This window comes from Alnus glutinosa, chromosome 10 (assembly GCF_958979055.1).
Source record: "Alnus glutinosa chromosome 10, dhAlnGlut1.1, whole genome shotgun sequence".
Classification (NCBI taxonomy): Eukaryota; Viridiplantae; Streptophyta; class Magnoliopsida; order Fagales; family Betulaceae; genus Alnus; species Alnus glutinosa.
Genome location: NC_084895.1, coordinates 24,834,076 through 24,855,162, shown reverse-complemented (window position 1 = coordinate 24,855,162; position 21,087 = coordinate 24,834,076). Strand labels below are relative to the sequence as shown.

The 21,087-nt window shown below is 40.1% G+C and overlaps 1 protein-coding gene across 2 annotated transcripts in view; it reads right to left on the bottom strand.

Annotated features, from left to right (window-relative positions):
* Positions 1–2,549: 2,549 nt before the first annotated feature.
* The window catches only part of LOC133880670 (E3 ubiquitin-protein ligase KEG), a 32,217-nt gene continuing 13,679 nt past the window's right edge, over positions 2,550–21,087 (bottom strand). The window contains exons 2-17 of one of the 2 annotated variants that reach the window (XM_062319655.1): positions 19,924–19,979; positions 19,617–19,837; positions 19,296–19,526; positions 18,940–19,065; positions 18,504–18,840; positions 18,245–18,402; positions 17,364–17,521; positions 9,846–9,967; positions 9,539–9,673; positions 8,201–8,325; positions 7,855–7,959; positions 7,515–7,748; positions 5,235–5,568; positions 4,937–5,125; positions 4,560–4,865; positions 2,550–4,197 (exon numbers count right to left, since the gene is read on the bottom strand). In XM_062319655.1, coding sequence (XP_062175639.1) covers positions 2,959–4,197; positions 4,560–4,865; positions 4,937–5,125; positions 5,235–5,568; positions 7,515–7,748; positions 7,855–7,959; positions 8,201–8,325; positions 9,539–9,673; positions 9,846–9,967; positions 17,364–17,521; positions 18,245–18,402; positions 18,504–18,840; positions 18,940–19,065; positions 19,296–19,526; positions 19,617–19,837; positions 19,924–19,977 — 4,074 coding nt within the window. In that variant the 5' untranslated portion in view covers positions 19,978–19,979 and the 3' untranslated portion in view covers positions 2,550–2,958. Of the gene's footprint in view, positions 4,198–4,559; positions 4,866–4,936; positions 5,126–5,234; positions 5,569–7,514; positions 7,749–7,854; positions 7,960–8,200; positions 8,326–9,538; positions 9,674–9,845; positions 9,968–17,363; positions 17,522–18,244; positions 18,403–18,503; positions 18,841–18,939; positions 19,066–19,295; positions 19,527–19,616; positions 19,980–21,087 lie in introns of both variants that reach the window. The other variant, XM_062319654.1, reaches the window with a different exon arrangement.

Sequence of the window (21,087 nt, the reverse complement as noted above, 5' to 3'; positions counted from 1 at the left end):
GAAAGTTTCAAGCGTAGAGGTCCGGTCAGAATTTGCAAAAAAAGTCTTTGAAGTATTGTTTGAATTGACCCACGTTATATTAAGCAGTTTGACGTCATCATGATGATCTTGAACCAACCAATTATGTGACGTGTGATTTGCTTTGCTGCAAGTTGTGAAGAAGTCGTCACACAGTGTTAAATCATCTTATCTTGGGTGAGGTGGTCATCATCATCGAGGAGCTGTTCCTTTTCCTAGTAGCTCCCTCCCTAAAATGGTCCATCATTGTTGCTTGCAAAGTCTTCAATGGCTGCCTCTGGTTCAATAATTCAAAGCTGCAACTTGTTGAAGATCGAAGGAAAGAGTGCAAAGTCTGCATGTATTCTCCCACCCATCGGATATGGCTTAGGTGCTGTAAATTTTTTTACAGCTAATAAATCTAAGGGTTTGGATTTGATTTCAAACCCTTGAAATCAAATTCAAAGGGTTTGAAATTAAATCCAAACCCTTAGATTTACTACAACATAGGTGCTGTAAAAAAATTTACAGCTTAGACTGATCACAATATATACAATGTGATGGAAGTAAAATAAGGGGGGTCCAAAAAGTAAACCACTCCAAAACAAAAAGTAGGGAAACTTGTAATGTAATGCTACTATTTACACATTTATGATATATCATATATCATCTAACATTGTGTCACTGGCATGTTTTAATTGACTTTTAATATTAGCTACATAAAACACGTCACATTAGTCAATGTGAAACAGGCTAAGTGTGAATTCCGCGTAGAATCGAATCCCAAATTTTTAACTGCTACAATTTTTTTAAAAAAAATTGTCTAAATATTTTTAGTTATTTAATTGGGGTAATTTTGTCAATTTATGAATGGTTTTCCAATGAATTGATAAATCATGAAAGGTTGTTGGTTTTTATTCTAGATTTTGGTTTAGGTATTGTAGTTTTTTCAACTGTCCATAATTAATTTCAATCTCTCTCTCTTTTTTCATAAAAAACTTGGAAATATGAACAATTAAAAAAACTATAGCATGCTATTTCATATCATATCATATATAAAAGCCGAGTTTCCTCTTTTTTCTTTTTTTTTTCTTTTTTGTATGTAATTAATGTATTATTTTTCATTCAAATTGCTTATTTTATCTTTTGTAAATTTTACACTAAATTCAAGAAAATGATGGTGAGAGAGAGCTTCTTATGGTCATTTTTTGTACGGGGTATGATTTTTTAGCGTATTATGTTTTATTGAGTAGTTTTTTATTACTTTGTGTAATACAAAAAATATAACACTATTATATAGACTGAAATTTCCTACAAACACGTTTGTAGGAAATTTCTTACAACCCACATATAAGATTGACATGTGTCTTTTGGCATGTGAGAAACACATGTTATTTAAATAGCATGTTTTTTTAATAACATTAATAAAACAAACATATGCTTCTCACATGTTTAAAGGATACGTGTCTTTTTTTAATTTGAGTTATAAAAAATTTCCTACAAACACGTTTGTAGGAAATTTCTTACAACCCACATATAAGATTGACATGTGTCTTTTGGCATGTGAGAAACACATGTTATTTAAATAGCATGTTTTTTTAATAACATTAATAAAACAAACATATGCTTCTCACATGTTTAAAGGATACGTGTCTTTTTTTAATTTGAGTTGTAGAAAATTTCCTACAAACCAATTTCTAAGAAATTTTTGTCCCTATTATATTATATTAGTATTTTTCATTTTTCATTTTTTATCTATATTTTATATGCTTCTCTTCTTCCAATTTTTTTTTTATTATTATGAAACTAAATTATAAGAAAGAATCCCGCGCATAGCAAGGGTTACGAGCTAGTAAGAATATAATTGGTGTGTAGCTTTTCCTTTGGGACTTGAATGAATCGTATTGTGACATCGTGTTTCAACCCTCCTAGGTCTAGATATTAAATCTAATAAGACACCCATAGGAAGAACAACACCAAAGTCATACGATTTATGAGAGATAAAATAAGGTGTTTCTGAATTGATGAGAAATTAATTTTCAATGGTCTCGATTAGGGATCCCAGTAATTTGCTATCTAAAATGTTAGTAATTTCAACAGTAAATATTAGAAAGCTTCTCAATAATCCCCACCTGTCTGAACCTGCCTAAACAAGCAGGCAAGTTTCTTGAAACATATTCAAGTAGATAGGCCGATAAGAACTCTCTAATAGTTATTGTCCAAATCTAACAATTTAGATTGCAAAATTACTAGGAATCTGTCCCTCGATTTAGACCCAATCCCCAATCGGACATCAAATACTGAGGGTATGTTGGACATTTCGATTTCGTAGACAAAAAGCATCAACTGCTTTCATATGGATCCAACGGAAGCGTGCTTTATATCGATCTTGTTGATATACTAACTTTTGGTGGATCGTTTAGTCTAAAAGCTGATGAACACACCCAACACCAGGTTAGTTTATAGGTGTTTTATATCCAATACAAATATGGCTAGTCAATTTTACTGAAGGAAGATCAATATCGTCTGCAGAGCCAAAAGACAGCATAAAGTTGCTGAAAGACAAAAATGTAATTAACTCACAAGATCAAAGGGTTCGATTTGTACAACAATATAAATAACCAAATATATACCTCAAAAGCTTGTCAACTACAAACATCATCTATGAAATACAAATGGCCTGCTGCACCTTTACTCTTGGCTGCCCTGGTATCTCCTATAATTAACAGAAAGGCAACCCAATTTCTCCCCATTCTTTGTCCTGGCCATCCCTTGTACTCTCCTGTTTATTAACATGTAAATCTCGTTGTCACAGGGCCCTTTGCAACCAAGGTATGGTTCAAGATACGTCGAGTCGAGTTGCAAGGTGCATAGCAATGGCCTCCACCTTTCTAAATGAGCTGAAAGGCCAAAAACCCCCTAAGGCTGAGACAACAGGAAGGAATAAAGGTTGGAAGGGTGTCATGAAGTGCCCATTGTGCCAAATGAGCTCTCATCAAGAACTATATCTGCCGGATCTCCAATCCATGGCCTCCCTTCTCTCCATCGAAACTTAATCCTTAACTTCCCGTTTGCGTCTACCCCCACCACTTGTCCCTTACTCGCATGCGTCTCCATTCCCCACCCCCAGCGTGGTGACACCAGCCCATCTCTAATCCTCACCTTGTCCCCCACTTTGAATGGCCTAATCCGTTCCATCTCCCAAGCCTTGCAAAGCCAGAGCCTCTCCGTGAAGCAAAATGCTACCCAAAGTTCTCCATCTTCCATCCGGTGCACCACCCCCATGCTTGAATGACTCACGTCACCCCATTGGTGGGTTGGGGTAGAAATTGATGCCCTGACCCTAACCCAGTCTCCGATGCGAAGCTCCTCCTCTCCTACTAGCTCTACTTCTGATGGATCCAGCATCCAAGTTTTTGATCCAGCTGGAGTATATATTCTCAGCTTTCCATCTGCATCAATTGCAGATATGGTTCCAACACTTCCGTGGCTGTGGCCTGACCACCCAAATCTCGGTTGCTTTACAGATAGTTTAACCCTGACTTTCTGGCCAACCACGAGTCTGTACACTCTTTCAAGTTGGGAAGGAAGCCCCACCCACCTTTCTTGCTCCCCACAATATCCAACATAAATGGTTCCATCCCATTCATCTCCTTCATATCCGATCCCTTGTACCACACCAACACTACCTGGCCCAATGGATTTCCAATTACTTGCATTATCTCTCAATCTCACCCACTCTCCCACTTCAAACATTTGCTCTATCTCAAGATCCGCAGGATCTCCTCTCCACAACCCTGACAAACCAAAAAAAGCGACCCTCACTTCCCCATCAGCATGGACACTAGTTAAAATGCCTCGTGAATCAGGCTGAGCTCCTCTCCAGCCCCACCTTGGCTCAACCAGTCCAGAGCGGAACCGAACATACTGCCCAACTTTAAAGCAAGAGACCTTTTCAACATCTGTGTAATGAGTAATCCACCTCCCTTTACGGAAACAGCAAGCTAACTCTAGATAGCCCGTCTCTTGTACACTATGCACAACAGCTAAACTTTCTTTTCCAATACTATTCCAGTCATAACTTGGTCTAGTTCCCAGGCTTGGTCTTGAACGTACCCAATCACCAACTTCAAATCCGGAAAGTCGCTCTGCATCTCCAGGAGATACTTTCCACAAGCTCTGTCGGCCAGCCACTCTCACCTACATAAGAATAAACAAAACTTCTATGATGTACAGCAATTTATTAAAATATCCTAAATAACATTATTATTGTGTGCATACAAACAAGAGTTGTGATTCTACAACCGCAGAAGTCGCCAATCACAATGCATTAGCTAAAAATAACAAATTGTTCAACCATCAGCTTATACAAAAGAAAGCAAATACTAATGAAAAGAATAATATTCGTTGAATATCCTGTCAGTATGTTTCCAGCATCCTGAAAACAGATTGGCATGTCATGGTCAGCAAGGAGTTGTATAGCATTACGAGCAGAAAAGGGATTTGAACATGACCACTCACTCAAGCACTTAAGTACTGAGATAAAAGAAGAGCATTCTTACATTCAAAGCGCCATCCATGTCAATTCTCACAATTTTTCCAACGCTAGCGGGAGTTTCATTTGACCACCCAAGTCGCGGCTGAGTAACAGATGGTATCATATGAATCTCTTGCCCTACTTCAAAAGGGGAGGCCTTCTCCACATCTGTCACAGAGCAACAAAAAGGCTTGCTCCTGAAGCAGAAGGCGACACCCATATCACCATCCTCCTCCAAGCTATGGATTATCCCAATGCTGTTCCTTGTAATGTCCTCCCACCCGTATTTTGGAGAGGATACAGAAGCTTTCACTCTAACCCAATCCCCAACCTGTTCATGTTTAAAATAATTAGATTTATGTAGGGGAAAAGAAAATCAGCTAATATCCAGAGAGATATTACCTTAAAGTCTTCCACCTTTTCCATGTCAGAAGGATCAGCCTGCCATGGTATTGGTCGATTTGGTATTTCAATTATTAAGAGACCATCACTCTCTATCTCGCTTATTCTTCCAACACTATGGTGCGTCTCACCACCCCAAGCATATCTAGGTTCTGCAACAGATCGCTTGACACATACCCGATCACCAATCTGTAAAATAATAAATATATCAAGTGTTGAAACATAAAAAAAATGAAACAAGGGGAAAAGAAGTACTAATTATTTCAGTACAATAGAAAAACCAACATTTCTCCCATACCCTGAAGGGGGGAACAGGCTCAACCTCCTCTGGTTCACAATGCCATGGATTTGGAAGATAGCTCAATTCCAGCAACAAACTACTATCTGGTCTGACACAATACACTATACCAATGCTCCCAGGTGTTACAGATCCTAGACCGTGCTTTGCTGTTGTAAGAGTGGGGCGAATACGAACCCAGTCCCCGACTTTGAATTCCTCAACTCTTTCCATTTCTGCAGGATCAGCCTTCCATCCTCTGGATGCTCCAGGAAACCCAACACGCAGGATCCCATCATCATCAACACATAGTACAGTTCCAATACTGTCACGTGACTGCCCACGCCAACCAAACCTGATAATTACAGGATCAGACATCAGTTTCTGATAGGGGAACATCAATCAAATTCAATAACAGTACTTCAAAAGAGCCTAATACACACTACAAAGGAATATAACAGATGGTATAAACTGAGACTTGAAGTGGATGAGACTGATGCTGAAAATTCAGTGATGATGCCTCGAAACAATAAAAGAGGCATCAATAATATTAGAAATGTGTATCTCCAACTGAGGAAGCGTGATCCTAAAATTTGAACACGAAAACTGAGATAAGGAACACAAATCTGATTATGTAAATACGTACACACACACACACACAAGGCATCAATAATATTAGAAATGTGTATCTCCAATTGCGGAAGCATGATCCTAAAATTTGAACACGAAATCTGAGATAAGGAACACAAATCTGATTATGTACATACACACAAGACTGTGGTGCTCGATACAATGTGTGTGCATAACCAAAACTAAAATTTTCATTAATAACTAAAAATTAATAAAAAAGGGTAAATTACATTTCTGAACCACAACAGAATGACACACCAATTCCAGCATCAGGAAGATCTAAGGATTTGGAGCGAAATTCACTAAAAATCAAAGGGCACACCCAAGTACACAAGAAATATACAAGAGAAGAACCTAGCTAAAAAAGAAAAGAAACCAAGAAAGTCACGAAAACTAGAAATATGAGTCGTAGAAAAAATTGATGAGTGTGCGGGGGAGTTTGTTGTTGCCTATTCCTTTTGTGCGCTTATCACCCTCTCTCAACCACAAGGACCTAGATTCCTGCCTCCAACTCACCTCCTCCAAGAGAGTGGAACTCTCCAAATCATGTAACACTTTTTCTTCCTCACTCTCTCCTCAACACATAAGGCCCTCCCTTCTTCAATCAATTCAAGACCTGGAAGCCCTTCAAAAAGAATCTTCTACCCGCATGAAAGTCTCAACAATCAAGAAGGATTGGGAAGTGATAAGAGTTCCACCATTGTTTCACCCTTTCCACAAAACCCTCAGATTTTAGCCACATATTTTCGAATTTGAAATATCTTCTACCCGCATGAAAGTCTCAACAATCAAGAAGGATTGGGAAGTGATCCGAACAAGGTCTAGGAAACCTCCTCTGGGTCACACCAGAATATTAGGCTTCCCACTCCGGGGAGACTAGAAATCTATCAATCCTGGACCAAGACGAGGTATCCCGATTATTCGACCAAGTAAAAGTTTCATCCATAAGAGGAAGATCCATCAGGCCCTACTCAAAAATGAAATCAGAGAACTCCCCCATGGCTGGGTAGAAATGGGCTTCTCTTGATCTCTCGCTAGGGAAACGGGTGACATTAAAATCACCCCCAATGCACCAAGGCAAGTTCCACCAACTAAGCAACCCAGCTAATTTATCCCAAAGGAACCTTCTATACCTATCGGAATTAGGGCCATAAAAACCCACAAAAGCCCAAGCGAATTGATCTTCAACATTCCTAAAGGAACAAGCAACATAAAACTCCCCCACACACTCATCAATTTTTTCCACCACCCTCCTATCCCACATAATCAAGATTCCACCAGAAGCACCTATGACTTTGATTATCCAAAGCAGTAATTGGAAATATGTTACAAACCATAAAATACTAGCTTCAATAAGAAAAGGTATAATTTGCAAGAAATGATGAATCAAACTTAGAAGTAAACTATAAACCTTGGCTCCATGAATCAATATCATCTCATGATAATCTCAAATTGTTGACCCAACAATTATCATTCTTCCTTTCTGATACATTTTTTAATAATAATTTTACTAGAAGAACAGAATGCTCCAGTACACAGGAAGTAAACTAGAGACTTCCTTTCTGAATACACGTTGCACACATATGATATTTGAACTTTTCAGTAAGGCAGCAAAAAGACTAATATTCTGATCATAAAATAACACAACTTAATATTGGTACAGAATCAAACCTGGGCTCTTTGACGTCAGGTTTTAGCTGGACATGCTGTCCCCTGTCTAATGGCATTACTTTTATAACTTCATTTGCCAAAACACGAGCTTCTCCAGAACAAAAAGACACAATGAGATTGTCCTTGTCGGGGACACTTTGCACAAATCCCACACTTTTGTGTCTTGCATCTTGCCACCCATATTTAGGAGCTGTGATACTTCTTTTAAATTTAACCCAGTCTCCTACTTCAAATCTACACCAATTTGAGAATACAATTATCTTAATAGTCAGAAACAAGTTCGGTTAAAAATAATGCACACAATTTGAAATCAGAAGAATCATCTAATATTTCCCCTCACATTGTAGGAGACAGATGAACTCCCCTATTCACAAGTGCCTCCATCAGATCTTCAGAAATCCATTCCCGGGGAAGGGTCTCCAAAAAGTCCCTTAAAGTCTTGCCACTGTCACCAAACATAGATCTATCAATTTCTTTTTCTTTTTCTCTTTGTAAGTAAATATATCAATTTCGGTAATGTAGCAGAGCTCAACTCTGCATCCCCCGCATAGTTGGAGCTACCTAATCAGCATCTAAATCCATTAATCCACATTTTAAGACTACGTGCATAAAGATGAGAAATGAGAAAGTCCTTGAGAATGAAGGTGAAGCCACATGAAGAAGCCATGCCTCAAACAGCTACTTACCTGTGGTTTCTGACCTCAACAGCAGCATCCAGATTTCTAAGCATGACAATGAGCCATTCAAGATTTTCACGGATCATTTTTGCTGCATCTGCTGCTATATGGAAAGCATTGTCACCTTCATCATCCTGATAACAATAAGCAAAGATATTGTACATAAGTGGATTGCAAAATAAAGAACTTTTGATTTTAAGCACCAGAAAGAGAAGTGGAAATGAAGACATCATGCACTTTGTAGAAACCTATAGTAAGTAGGAAGAATTTGACCCAAATGAAAAATGGATTCTCTGAGCTGAGCCTGAGAAGATGACTCTTGAAGCTTTTAAAAAAATAAAATGATGACGATGATGATTATGATGATGCATTTAGTAGAAACCTATAGTGAGTAGGAAGAATTTGACCCAAATAGAAAATGGATTCTGCGAGCTGAGCATGAGAAGATGACTCTTGGAGCTTTAAAAAATTGATGATAATAATAATAGCCAAAAGAGCATATGAAGCAGGAGAAAGAGTGGAATTAGGAGATATGAAGGAATTGTTTCCTTTTTGTTTTGATAAGTACGAAGGAATTGTTTCCTCAAACTATTCAATTCACTGAGAAAGCTGCATAATCTATATCTTCCCATTCTCTTCAAATAGCCAAGTGATATTGCAACGCATATTATACAATCACATACAAGTGGCTAACAACGTTATAATATGTCCTGTGATATGTTTTTTGCCTAATTATTACACTTCAAGTGTAACCTAAAAAAAAGCGCTAGCCACATCTGCGCTATCACCCCAAAATGATTAGTTAATTTGGAGCTTTTCTAGAATCTATTATAAAGCTTAGTTTCACCTAGTAACTAACCAATGTGAGACTTAGCACCCATGAATATCTTTATAAACCATCCACTCTATGTGGGCTACTCATCTATTCCTAATATGGGACCGAGGTGTTACAAACTCTCTTTTAAGTAAGAACCCTATCTCTCTACTTATCAAAAAAAAGTAAGAACCCTATCTCTCTGAACTCTATGTGCAAGATGAGAGGCTGGCTGCTTCAAGGAATGGAGTGGCTCGCTACAATTAAGTTAATTAATTAGGTGGATTTTAACAGCAACAGAAGAATAATATATTTCGTGAATCTCAAGTACAAGCATACCAAAGCTGGATAGGGGAGCATCATTTTGATTGAGCAAGCAAAACAATATAACAGATTAGTCTAGCATGTTGCACATTGATATATGGCATAAGCATCACCTACCAATTCTCTTCAAGCAAAAGATTGACTGGGATATCATTTCGAGTTACAGATCCAGAATCTAATAATAAAATTTCAAATGTTTGAAGATAAACCTGCAAATTACAGTTTGCCCCTGCAGATAGAAGCAATCCAACACATGACTTTGCCCCTCTGGCCAATGCCACATGAAGAGGAATTGTGTTGTGCACATTCCGGATGTTCACATCAACTCCAGCATCAAGAATAATCTATTCAACATTTGAATAAAAAAAAGAAGGGTATATTAACTGAACATTAGAAAAAAGAAACAAACAAAAATTTCCAAGGTTAATATGCACAAATGCACAAAACGATGAGTTATCAAAAAAAAAAAAATGGTTAGATAACAATATGAAGTAGTAGGGAAGTTACTTTGCCTACCTTGACCAGCTCAACATCATTAGCCATTGCAGCTGCATGCAAAGCTGTCCGCCCATGTGGAGCATCTTGGGCAGTAGGTTCTGCCCCAGCAGCAAGCAATATCTGCACCAGTTCTCTCCCCTCTACAAGCAGCATCATGAGCAATCAAAATAAATCAATAACAAATAAAAAAAGTTAAATAATTTTTTTTTTGATAAGTAAAATTTCATTAAAAAGAGCATAGGGGTGCAACCCTAGTACACATGAAGTATACAAAAGAAGCCCCTATTATACAGAGGAAATAAAAGAACAAGAAAGTAAAAAGTCAGCGAACAACATACTTTTTTTTTGATAAGTCAGCGAACAACATACTACCCGGGCTATGCGCCGACACCCAAAGATATAACATATTAAGCACATTTCTACAAAGAGCCCCAACCGAAACCTTTTTTGATAAGTAATGATAGTCTTATTGAAAGCGTAAGGCGCCCCTTAGTACACTGGACGTATACAAAAGGAAACACCTAACTAGAAAGAGAAAAACGAACAATAAAATCAGCATAGCTGACAGAAATAGGGTACAAAAAGGCCATCGACCAATTATACAAAGTACGCAGAAAAGACTCTAACACCTCCTCCAGAGAGCCCTCCAGGTTTTCAAAACACCTTTGATTCCTCTCTTTCCACAAGCACCAAAAAATGCAAATAGGAACCATCTTCCAAATTGTAGCATTCAAAGGTCTCCCCGACTTCCACCAGCCTGCCAATAAGTCTATCACTCTTCTAGGCATTACCCAAGAGATGCCAAACCGAGAGAATATGTTATTCCACAGAATTGATGCCACATCGCAATGTAGAAGAATGTGATCCACAGATTCCCCGTCTCTCTTACATAAACAGCATCTGTCTACAATAGTCAAATGCCTCTTCCTAAGATTATCCACAGTAAGGATCTTTCCTAGTGCAGCAGACCAAGTAAAAAAGGCTGCCCTTGGAGGTGCCTGAGTCCGCCACACACACTTCCAAGGGAACCAAGAACCACCAGAGCAAGTCAAAGAACTAAAAAAAGACTTGACCTTGAATAAACCTTTCTTGGAAGTCACCCACCAAAGTCTGTCTGGCCGATCTCTGTTCACTCTGGATGCATGGAGGACCTGGAAAAAAGAGGCAAACACATCCACCTCCCAATCATGCGCCTCTCTGACAAAGCTCACGTTCCACTGAGTTGAACCGCCTAACACTTCCACGTTGTCTGCCACTGACGCATTCTTCACCCGAGCAATACCAAATAAATCAGGGAAAACTTCTTTCAGAACCGAGTCTCCGCACCACAAGTCATGCCAAAAACTAATCCTTTCCCCGTCCCCCACCTCAAATCTGGTAAACCCGGAGAAGGTCTCCCACCCTTTCCTAATATTCTTCCACAACCCCACTCCATAAGTCCCTACAGGCTCCCGGGAGCACCAACCACCCCACATGCTGCCAAATTTGGAATCAATCACACCTCTCCACCAAGCATCTCTTTCCAACCCAAAACGCCATAACCACTTCCCTAACAAAGCTCGATTGAACATCACCACATTTCTTATACCCAAACCTCCTTCTGAAATAGGAGTACAGACCTTCGCCCAGTTCACCAAGTGAAGTTTAACCTCTTCACCCAACCCTCCCCATAGAAAGTCTCGATGCAGTTTTTCGATCCGAGCCGCAACCCTCCCAGGAATGGGAAATAAAGACAAGTAATAGGTAGGAATATTGGAAAGAGTACTCTTAATAAGAGTAACTCTGCCACCCTTGGAAAGATATAACCTTTTCCAACTAGCCAACCGCTTTTCTATCTTCTCAATAACTCCGTCCCATATCCGTGTGGACTTGTAGGAAGCCCCCAAAGGAAGACCCAGATACTTTGCTGGTAGAGAACCAACCTCACACCCTAGGATGTCTGCTAATCTATCCCCTTGTTCAACATTCCCCACTGGAATTAAATTGGATTTTGCCAAATTGACCTTCAAGCCCGAAATTGCTTCAAACAAAAGAAAAAGACTCCGCAGATTCTGTAGCTGAGATGTGCGAGCATTGCAGAAGATCAATGTGTCATCGGCAAACAAAAGATGTGAGATAGAAACATTGCCCACTAAGAATCCTTCCAATAAACCCCCACTGACCGCCTGTGTAATCATACGGCTCAAAGCCTCCATAACAAAAACAAACAGCAGGGGAGACAAGGGGTCCCCTTGCCTCAAACCTCGAGAACTACTGAAAAAACCATTAGGAGAGCCATTGACTAGAACCGAAAACCGCACAGAAGAAATGCATCGAGCTATCCATGAACACCATTTACCCCCGAAGCCACATCGCCTCAACATATACAAAAGAAAATTCCAATTAACATGGTCATAAGCTTTCTCCAAGTCCATTTTACAAATGACACCTGGTTCCCCTGATCTGACACGGCTGTCAATGCATTCGTTGGCAATAAGGACTGGATCTAGAATCTGTCTCCCTTTGATGAATGCACTCTGGGATTTGGAGATAACCTTCTCCAAGACCCCTTTCAGTCGATTTGCCAACACTTTGGCCAGAATCTTGTAGATCCCTCCCACAAGACTGATAGGACGGAAATCTTTGAGAGAGTTAGCTCCAGGAATCTTAGGAATGAGAGAAATAAACGATGTATTCAGACTCTTCTCAAACGCACTTCTCTCATGAAAGTCAGAAAAAACCTCCATAATGTCAGGACTCAAAACTTCCCAGCAAGCTTGGAAGAAAGCCATGGAAAAACCATCAGGACCTGGTGCCTTGTCTCCCTTCAAAGCAAACACTACCTTCCTAACCTCCTCCTCCTCAAAAGGTCTTTCCAGCCAGCTAGCCTCTGACTCCAGGATAGTGTCAAAAGGTTGATCATCCAACGACGGCCTCCAACTGTACTTCTCAGAAAAGAGAGTATGATAATAATGAACCGCATGGTCACCTATCTCTGTCTGATTTGAAGAAAGTGAATCACCAATCATTAAAGAATCAATAGAATTGTATCTTCTGTTAGAATTGGCTATAGAATGGAAATATTTAGTACATTTGTCCCCTTCCTTTAACCACGTTACCCTCGACTTTTGCCTCCAACTAATCTCTTCCAACAGAGAAACCCTCTCTATTTCGCTGACAATCTCTATCTTTTTTAGTTGCTCCTCCTCGCCCAAAGCCCTACTACCTTCAATAGAATCAAAGACCTGAAGCTCTTCAAAAAGCTTTTTCCTTTTTCTCTCCACGTTACCAAAAACTTCTTCATTCCAAATCTTCAAATGTTGCTTCAGAGCCTTAAGCTTGCAAGCTATAACGAAACTGGGAGAACCTTGAAACGAATAGGAATCCCACCATTGTTTCACCAAACCCACGAACCCCTCCGCCTTAAGCCACATATTTTCGAATTTGAAAGTCCTTTTACTCCTGGTAGTGTCGCTGCAATCAAGGAGAATTGGAAAATGATCAGAATAAAGGCGGGGAAGACTCTTCTGAGTTTTCACAGAAAACCTAGATTCCCAATCAGGGGAAACAAGAAAACGGTCAATCCTTGACCAAGTGGGAGGGTCGCCAGGGAGCGACCAAGTATAAGAACCTCCAGCGAGAGGGAAATCCATCAAGCCCTGATCAAAGATAAAGTCACCAAAATCCCTCATGCCCGACACACTGCCTTCTCCAGAACGTTCACTGGAGAACCGAGTAATATTAAAATCCCCCCCTATACACCAAGGCACACTCCACCAATTGAGCATCCCAGCCAACTCATCCCAGAGCCTCCTCCTATCAATATAGAGATTCGGGCCGTACACCCCCGCAAATGCCCACTCAAATCCGTCTGCAAAATTCCTAAAAGAAACTGCAAGCGTGAACTCCCCCAAGCATACATCGACCTTCTCCACTACCCTCTTATCCCACATGATCAATATACCCCCTGAAGCCCCACAAGAGTCCAAGCTGCACCAATCCACATAATTACAATCCCATATGCTGCGCACAAATTCTCTCGAAGGATTAAGAACTTTGGTCTCTTGAAAGCACAAGATATCCACCTTCCATTCTCTGAGCAGGTTGCTGATCCTTAGGCGTTTACGTCTATTGTTCAACCCCCTCACATTCCAAGATAGAATCTTGGGCTTCATGGCACAACAATGAGACCCCTAGCCCTCCTTTTCCCACGATTAGAACCAGCGCTCTTAGTGTCGTAATTCACAGAACTCACCAAGTTCTTGACCTCCCTCTTGCCCTTTGAGCTTCCATCTTCATTGCGACGATCTCCTTCAATGCAAGTCAACAATGCCAACAATTGCAACTTGTGTCCCATATACGTCATCTTCACAATGGGATAAATATCATTCGCACGCTGAAGAACCCAATCCGAATACCCCTCCCCCTCCACAACTGGAGAGTAGGCGTTGAGAGGGAACACCCTACTCGTACCCGCATCTCCTCCCTTCTCACCCTCCTTGCTTACCACCATTTCAAACTCCCCCTTGGAGTTGCTGCTGGAACCCGAGACCTCCCCCATATTTTGCATCCATTTTTCCCCCAACGGAATCTGCCAAGGAGCTAGTCCTGTCAAAATCCTAGGCACCCATGCTTCAACCGGTGGCTGCACCTGCACCAAGGACCCCTTATCCATCTCTGAAAGGTTTTCTGGTGCCTCAACTTGTAGCTGACTATCCGGAATGGACCTCTGAGTATGCTCACACATTACCGGCCTAGGACTGATTTCTTCACTCTCCAAGGCTTCCACAAAAGCTACTGTCTCGCCCATGCTCCTTTCCAACCCCGAGCTGATGAGAGACACGACCACCGGTGAAGAAACGGGTAGCTTGCCTCCATGACCAGCCAACTGTTCCGGAGCTGAATCCGAAGAGAAAGCCTTCAGAGGAGGAATGACCGAACTATCCGATGATTGGGGCTGAATACAGTCCCTATCAGCTTGTGATGGAAGGCCGTCACTTTTTGCCGGCGGTGGCAATTCCGGCCTCGAAGAGGATGCGCCGGGATCCCCTGAAACCATTGGGGCCTGAATAGAAGACAGGCACGCGCGTTCCTTGGCTTTGAATACGAAGTTGGCCCTGTTGACCTGGTTTGCCATAGGGGCCTTCCCTTTCATTTTCTTGCTTCTGGACCAGATTCCTTGGAAACCCATAGCATTCCTGACAGTAGGCCGAGACCCGGAAGCTTTAGGCCCGCACTCCACAACCCCACCCTCTAACTTGGCAAGATCCGCCAGACACAGACCAATTTCTTGTTGCAGCCTCTGCAAAGTGGTCCTGATTTTGACTAGTTCAGGACTGACGCCAGAGTGAACTAAGTGTGTTGCAGGGACCACGGTATCAGAAGCTGTGCCAATCTGCTTTACTAAGTAGTGTGCGTCAGGTTGCAGAACCGATGGGACTATGGACCTTTGAGTCGTTCCATGCGTATCTCTCTTCAATATTGCCTTGCCGGAATCCGGAACATAAGCCAGAATTTGGGGAACGACAGTGGTTTTGGCCTTATCCACCGTATCTATCTCCACTTTTTGCCCTGTGTTCTTCAGATCCTCAAAAAGCTTAGAATTTCTCTCACGCCACAAGCCCCACAAAACACATAAAGGAACCTGCTTCCAAATACGGAAATCAGGACCACGACCCAGCACAGTGCCCCAACCAGTCAATAAATCCAACACACTACTAGGCATAACCCACTCCACCCCAAACAAGCTATAAAAAAAACTCCAAACAACCCGTGCCACATCACAGTGAAGAAGGAGGTGATCAACGGACTCCCCATGCTTCTTACACATAACACACCACTCTACCACCACAATACCACGCCTACGTAAATTGTCATGAGTTAAGATCTTTCCTAAAGCCGCTATCCAAACAAAAAACGCCACCCGCTTCGGAGCTTTAACACGCCAAATACCCTTCTAAGGAAAAGAGGCCGCCTCGTAGGGAAGAAAAAAGGAGGCAAACAAGCAAGTGCATATATAAATGTATAGAACTTTACTTTCTAATATGATCCAATTGGAAGTTGCTGATAATTCAAGAAATCTCAGGAAAAAACATATTTACTAAAATATGCAAAGCATCCAAGTTTAATTTGAAAAGCATATGACTAGAATGGAAGGCCTTAAATGTTTCTTATGAAATTTAAAAAATAACCAATGAAGAAAAGAATGAAATAAAGAAAAACAAGAGAATGGACAATTGGGAAAAAGGAGAATTTTTAAAAGGCAGTGCCTTCAAATTACAGATTATGATAATAATATTATTGTAAGAAAAGAGCAAAACCCTTGTACACAAAAAGTATACAAGAGAGCCGAATACCCTAAAGACTATTAGAATCTAAAAAACAAATCAAATCCACCAGATTCACTAAGACCAAATTACAGAAAATTGTCGTGCATCTGTACATTCAATTTCTTATTAAATGCTTGGTGTAAGATTTAAATAGAAGTGCCAATCCCATATGACCAGAAACTTGATGCAGCTTCTTTTTTTGATAAGTGAAAAAAAAAAAATAATAAAGGAAGAAGCCGCATCAAGTTGCAACTTCTAAATTTTTTTTTGATAAGTAAGAAAACTTTATTAAAAAAGCGAAAAGCGCTCTTAAGTACACAGGAACACCCAGCTAACCCACAGAAAAAACCCACAAGAACCTATGTACGCACAAAACCCAAAGCCCCCAACAACCCAAAATCCAGAAGAAACTCCCAAAAAGCCCAAACTACAAAATACATCCCAGAAGAAACCCCCACCCAAAATACATGAAAACACCCCCATAACCTTAAACCCAAAATACAAGCAAACCCAAAAAACAAAGGGTAAAACCCAAGACAAACAACCCTTAAAAGATCCCAAGCAAAAACCAAAAGCCTAAGGAACGACCCACAAACCAACCCAAGCATACAACTCTACAACATAAGGTTTTTTCCTTTCCTACTCCTAGCAGAAGGCTTAGTGTCGCCATAGTTTATAGAGCTATGCAGATTCAGAAGCTCTCTCTTGCCTTTGGACTTTTGACGCGATATCAACTTCTAAAATTAATAAACGCAAAAGGATCGGGTAACAATAGACATAGCTACCACTTGTAAAAACAGGTTATTGGTTTGCATCGGTACACTAGCATGGATACAAGCATCTCTTCTAAAAAAAAGGAACTCTTTAAGCCCCAAGACTTGCCAATAGAATCTTCTTTCTTTTGGAGGTGGGGAGGGGTGATTTAAAGTCTTATCAAAAGGATCCCACAAGCAAGAAAAAATGCTAATATCTAGAATGTACAACGTTTACACAAATAGGAGATGCGTTATATCTGACGTTGTAGGAAACATTCTCACAACATTTCAAGTCCAATGATCAACATTCAAAAAATTGACAGCAAAAGACACTTCTTAGACAATTGTCAAGATACTGAAGTCGCAGGCAGCTCTCATCATCCATATGAGACAGACATTCTAAGATTTGTAGAGTTTTACTTGGTAACTTTCATCATCCATATGAGACAGACATACTAAGATTCTAGCATTACCAATTTCATGATCTTTCTTTACAGCAGCCGCCATACACAGTGCAGTGCCAACTGGACTCGGTATATCAATTGCATCAGCAATCTCTTCCACAGTTGCAACTTCGGCCCACCTTCTGACAACAGTCACATTCCATGTTGCCACACACAAATGCAATGGTCTGGGACATTTGGAGCACATTAATGAACAATCATAATTTTGAGGTAAAATGCATATAATCTAAGACAAATATCCAGTTCGCACTAATGTGAAAGCATTAATAAAAACAAAACGCCATACAAACACCATACAGAAACGCAGGGAGGCGATGCTTTCTGGAAAAGTACTTTTTGGTCCAAAATTTTCAAATAGCTTTTTTCAAACAGCTGTACCAAAAGGATCCTCAAGCAATTTATAGCAGATAACGTGGACTTCCAACAAGCATCACCTATAAACATGATAACAGCATAGCAAAGCAGCAAACATAACCTGCAACAAAAACTGGCAATGCACCTAAACTCAACACTTTTCCCTTTAACCTATGCAAAATATTAATCGAACATAATAGTTTGTTGAATGTTGTTTACAACTTGGGATTTTGATCTATTCTCTTCTCTAGCGTGATAAGATGCCATAATTTATTCTCTGCGCATGAGAAATTAATATCATGGCTAGTTCAAATTTGTCCAGAAATATACACAGATCCAATAATTCCATTATACAGAACATGTAGGTCATGAATCATGATGCTGTACATTAATCAAACATCAGCTCACTTGTAGTTCCAGAAGCATTCTAAAGTAAAAACCTGTGTTTTTCTTTTAATCTTCATTTTCAACCATTCACTAGTTCACATTGGCCAAAGATTTTTTTTTATTTTTTATTTTTTAAAAAAAGTACTTACGTCAAATTCTTTGAATTCAAAACAGCCATTGATCTACAGCCTCCATTTTCCAATATGACCAGAGCACAGTCCGTATATTTCTTGGCAACAGCTCTGTGCAGCACAGATTCCCCTTCATCATCCACTGCATTAGGATCAGCTCCAGCCAATAGTAACTCCTGTTATTGTTTGACATACAAATGAAACAGTAGAAATTTAAAGATCGGGAAGAAGCATAAAAGAAGAATCATCATATGCATCCAATTAACTGAATGCCTACACGCATGCAGTCGGGTTGGCCATGGTAGGCACAAACATGAGCAACAGACGGACCAAGGCCTTCCCTCAACCTTGATTTCACATTAGCACCTCTTTTAATCAGAGCACAGACACATTCTGGTGATCCAGCTGCTAATGCAAAGACAAGTGGAGGATCCCCATCTTTATCCAGAACATCCACATTTGCCTCTCTGTACTCTAAAATAGCCTCAACAAGTTCTGCACTACCACGTCTACAAGCCAAGTGGAGAGCAGTTTGGCCATCAGCATTTTGAGCTTGTAATAGTAAAGATATTGAGCTGTTAATTTTTCCTGATGCAGCCTTCCCAAGCAAATCTCTGCATAGGCAAAGAAAAACGGGATAAAAGAATAACATACAAAGGCTAAGTTTATTCTAGAGAGCTAGCTCAGGCAGGTCTGTACCAAAGTGGACTAACCTAACACCACCCACATCCCCTTCAGACACAAGCCGATGCAAATGGTTTGAGTTATCTGGAAAACCTTCCGGTTCAGTTACAACAGATGGTTCCGTCAAATTTGATCCAGAGCATTTAGCAGAGTCACTGTACTTGGCCACACAAAATGAAAAACTTATGTAAGAGAATTAACAGATCATAAAATTCAGGGTAATCCTCGTAAACTCTCTCGGACACATGCCCGCATGCACATGGCAGAAAACCAACATCTCAGCATTAGCTGCTGTCTCAATTCCTATCCAACAGCCCAACATATTACTAACAGAGAAAAAAATCAAGAGAAGAAGAGGTCACAACCAAAAATTCGAAGTCCTTACTTATCAGGGCTGGCAGGAGGACTGCGTGGTATCTCCTTCAAATGACGGAGGAATGTTGCTAACATTGCACTAAAAGTTGGTCTTTTTGATGCCTTGAACTGCAGGCACTCACCAATCATTTTCCATAATTCCCCAGGTATCCCAACACCTACTACACTTGCATACTGTGGAGGCAGTTTTCGAGCTTTGACAACAGCTCGATAGATTTCCTCTGCACTTAACCCAGACCACCTACACAAAGAACATCAACTTGTACTAAGCACTTATACCAGATATAGAAGAAAAGAAGTTGCTTCAAATAAAGAGTGCTGCTTCACATACGGGATCGAACCAGTGCACATTTCGACCAACGTACAACCAAAACTCCAGGCATCTGACTCTGCAGATATACCTATTCCATCATCCCAGAACAGATTCAATGACTTCTTTACTGGCTCCCATGCCTCTGGAGCTGCATAATGTGGGCTGAGCATTGTACAATCCATACATGAATGAATTTTTGAGGAATCACACTCTGGTCGAGCTTTCCGGCAGGAAGGTTTCTTCAGAATTCCAGCAAGTCCATAGTCAGAAACCACTGCACGACCACTTGCATCAAAAAGAAGATTAGACGGTTTTAGATTCATACAAACAACGCCTGCCGCGTGGAGTTCAGCCACCCCTCGTGCAATGTCAGCCCCATATCTACAATTGGCAAACAATTGCTATGTCAAGACAAAGAGTTATAGCCAGATAATAGTTAATAATTTTAGCTTATAAATAAAAACTTAAAATGTGTTGGTAAAACAGCTAGAACTCAATTGGAACCCAATCAAAAATCACTACGCAGAAAAGGAAAGGATAAGCATATTTTTAAATATAATCAATTCATATATTGAGGTTTGCAAATAAAACTAGTAAAAAATGCCAAATTCATCACTATCTTTGGCAGCTAGTGACATATATCTGAGTCTTCCATACCATTCCTATAAGTCTAAAATCTATCCATTGATGTCTACATTTGCAAAATGAGTCCAAAATTCAGGATGGCGTCCCTCCCAATAACAAAGGGAAACCCATTTCGCTGGAAGTTGTTCTATTAATATCTTCATATCTGTAGAGATTGGCGATCTTTCAAAAACAAATGAAAAGTCCGCAACATCATTAACACATTCTATAAGTTTGAGTAAAACATTTTTTTTTTCACAGAATTGATCAAATTCAGATATTTGTGTTCTATTTACAACCACCCTCAAATTGTACAACTGGATGCAAGAAATAAGTCTTATGGCCAGCTATAACCAAAAAGGTACTACAAACTTGAACATGATGATGTCAAGAAACATTTGGAACTTTCTACAGATCTTCAGCGTACCATTAAATAATTAACAAAGGCAACTGAATAAAAAATTCAGCATGCAGGAAAGGAAATTAGTATATCTCTTGACAGCTATGACGAACCATCACCTCAATTCTTATCTAGCTAGCAGAAAAACTTATAGTATGAATTAGCAAAACGCTTTGGCACCTAACTATATCAAAAGTTTCCAAAAGATCTTTCTAACCTTTCAATGACAATAAGTACATTCAATGCTTCAGCCATTATGGCCGGGGCTCCCAAAATGAATTCAGGGACAAATCTTCACAAACTGCCCTCTTTCTTCACACCCTCCATTTTTCTTTCCCTCCTCCATTAAATAGTCAAGTTCTGTTAAAATATTCTATTCCCTCTCATATATGAGATTAAGGCAAGCCACACTCAACCCCAGAATGAATGAAAAAAAAAATCCTCTATCCCCTAGCAGCAACCCCA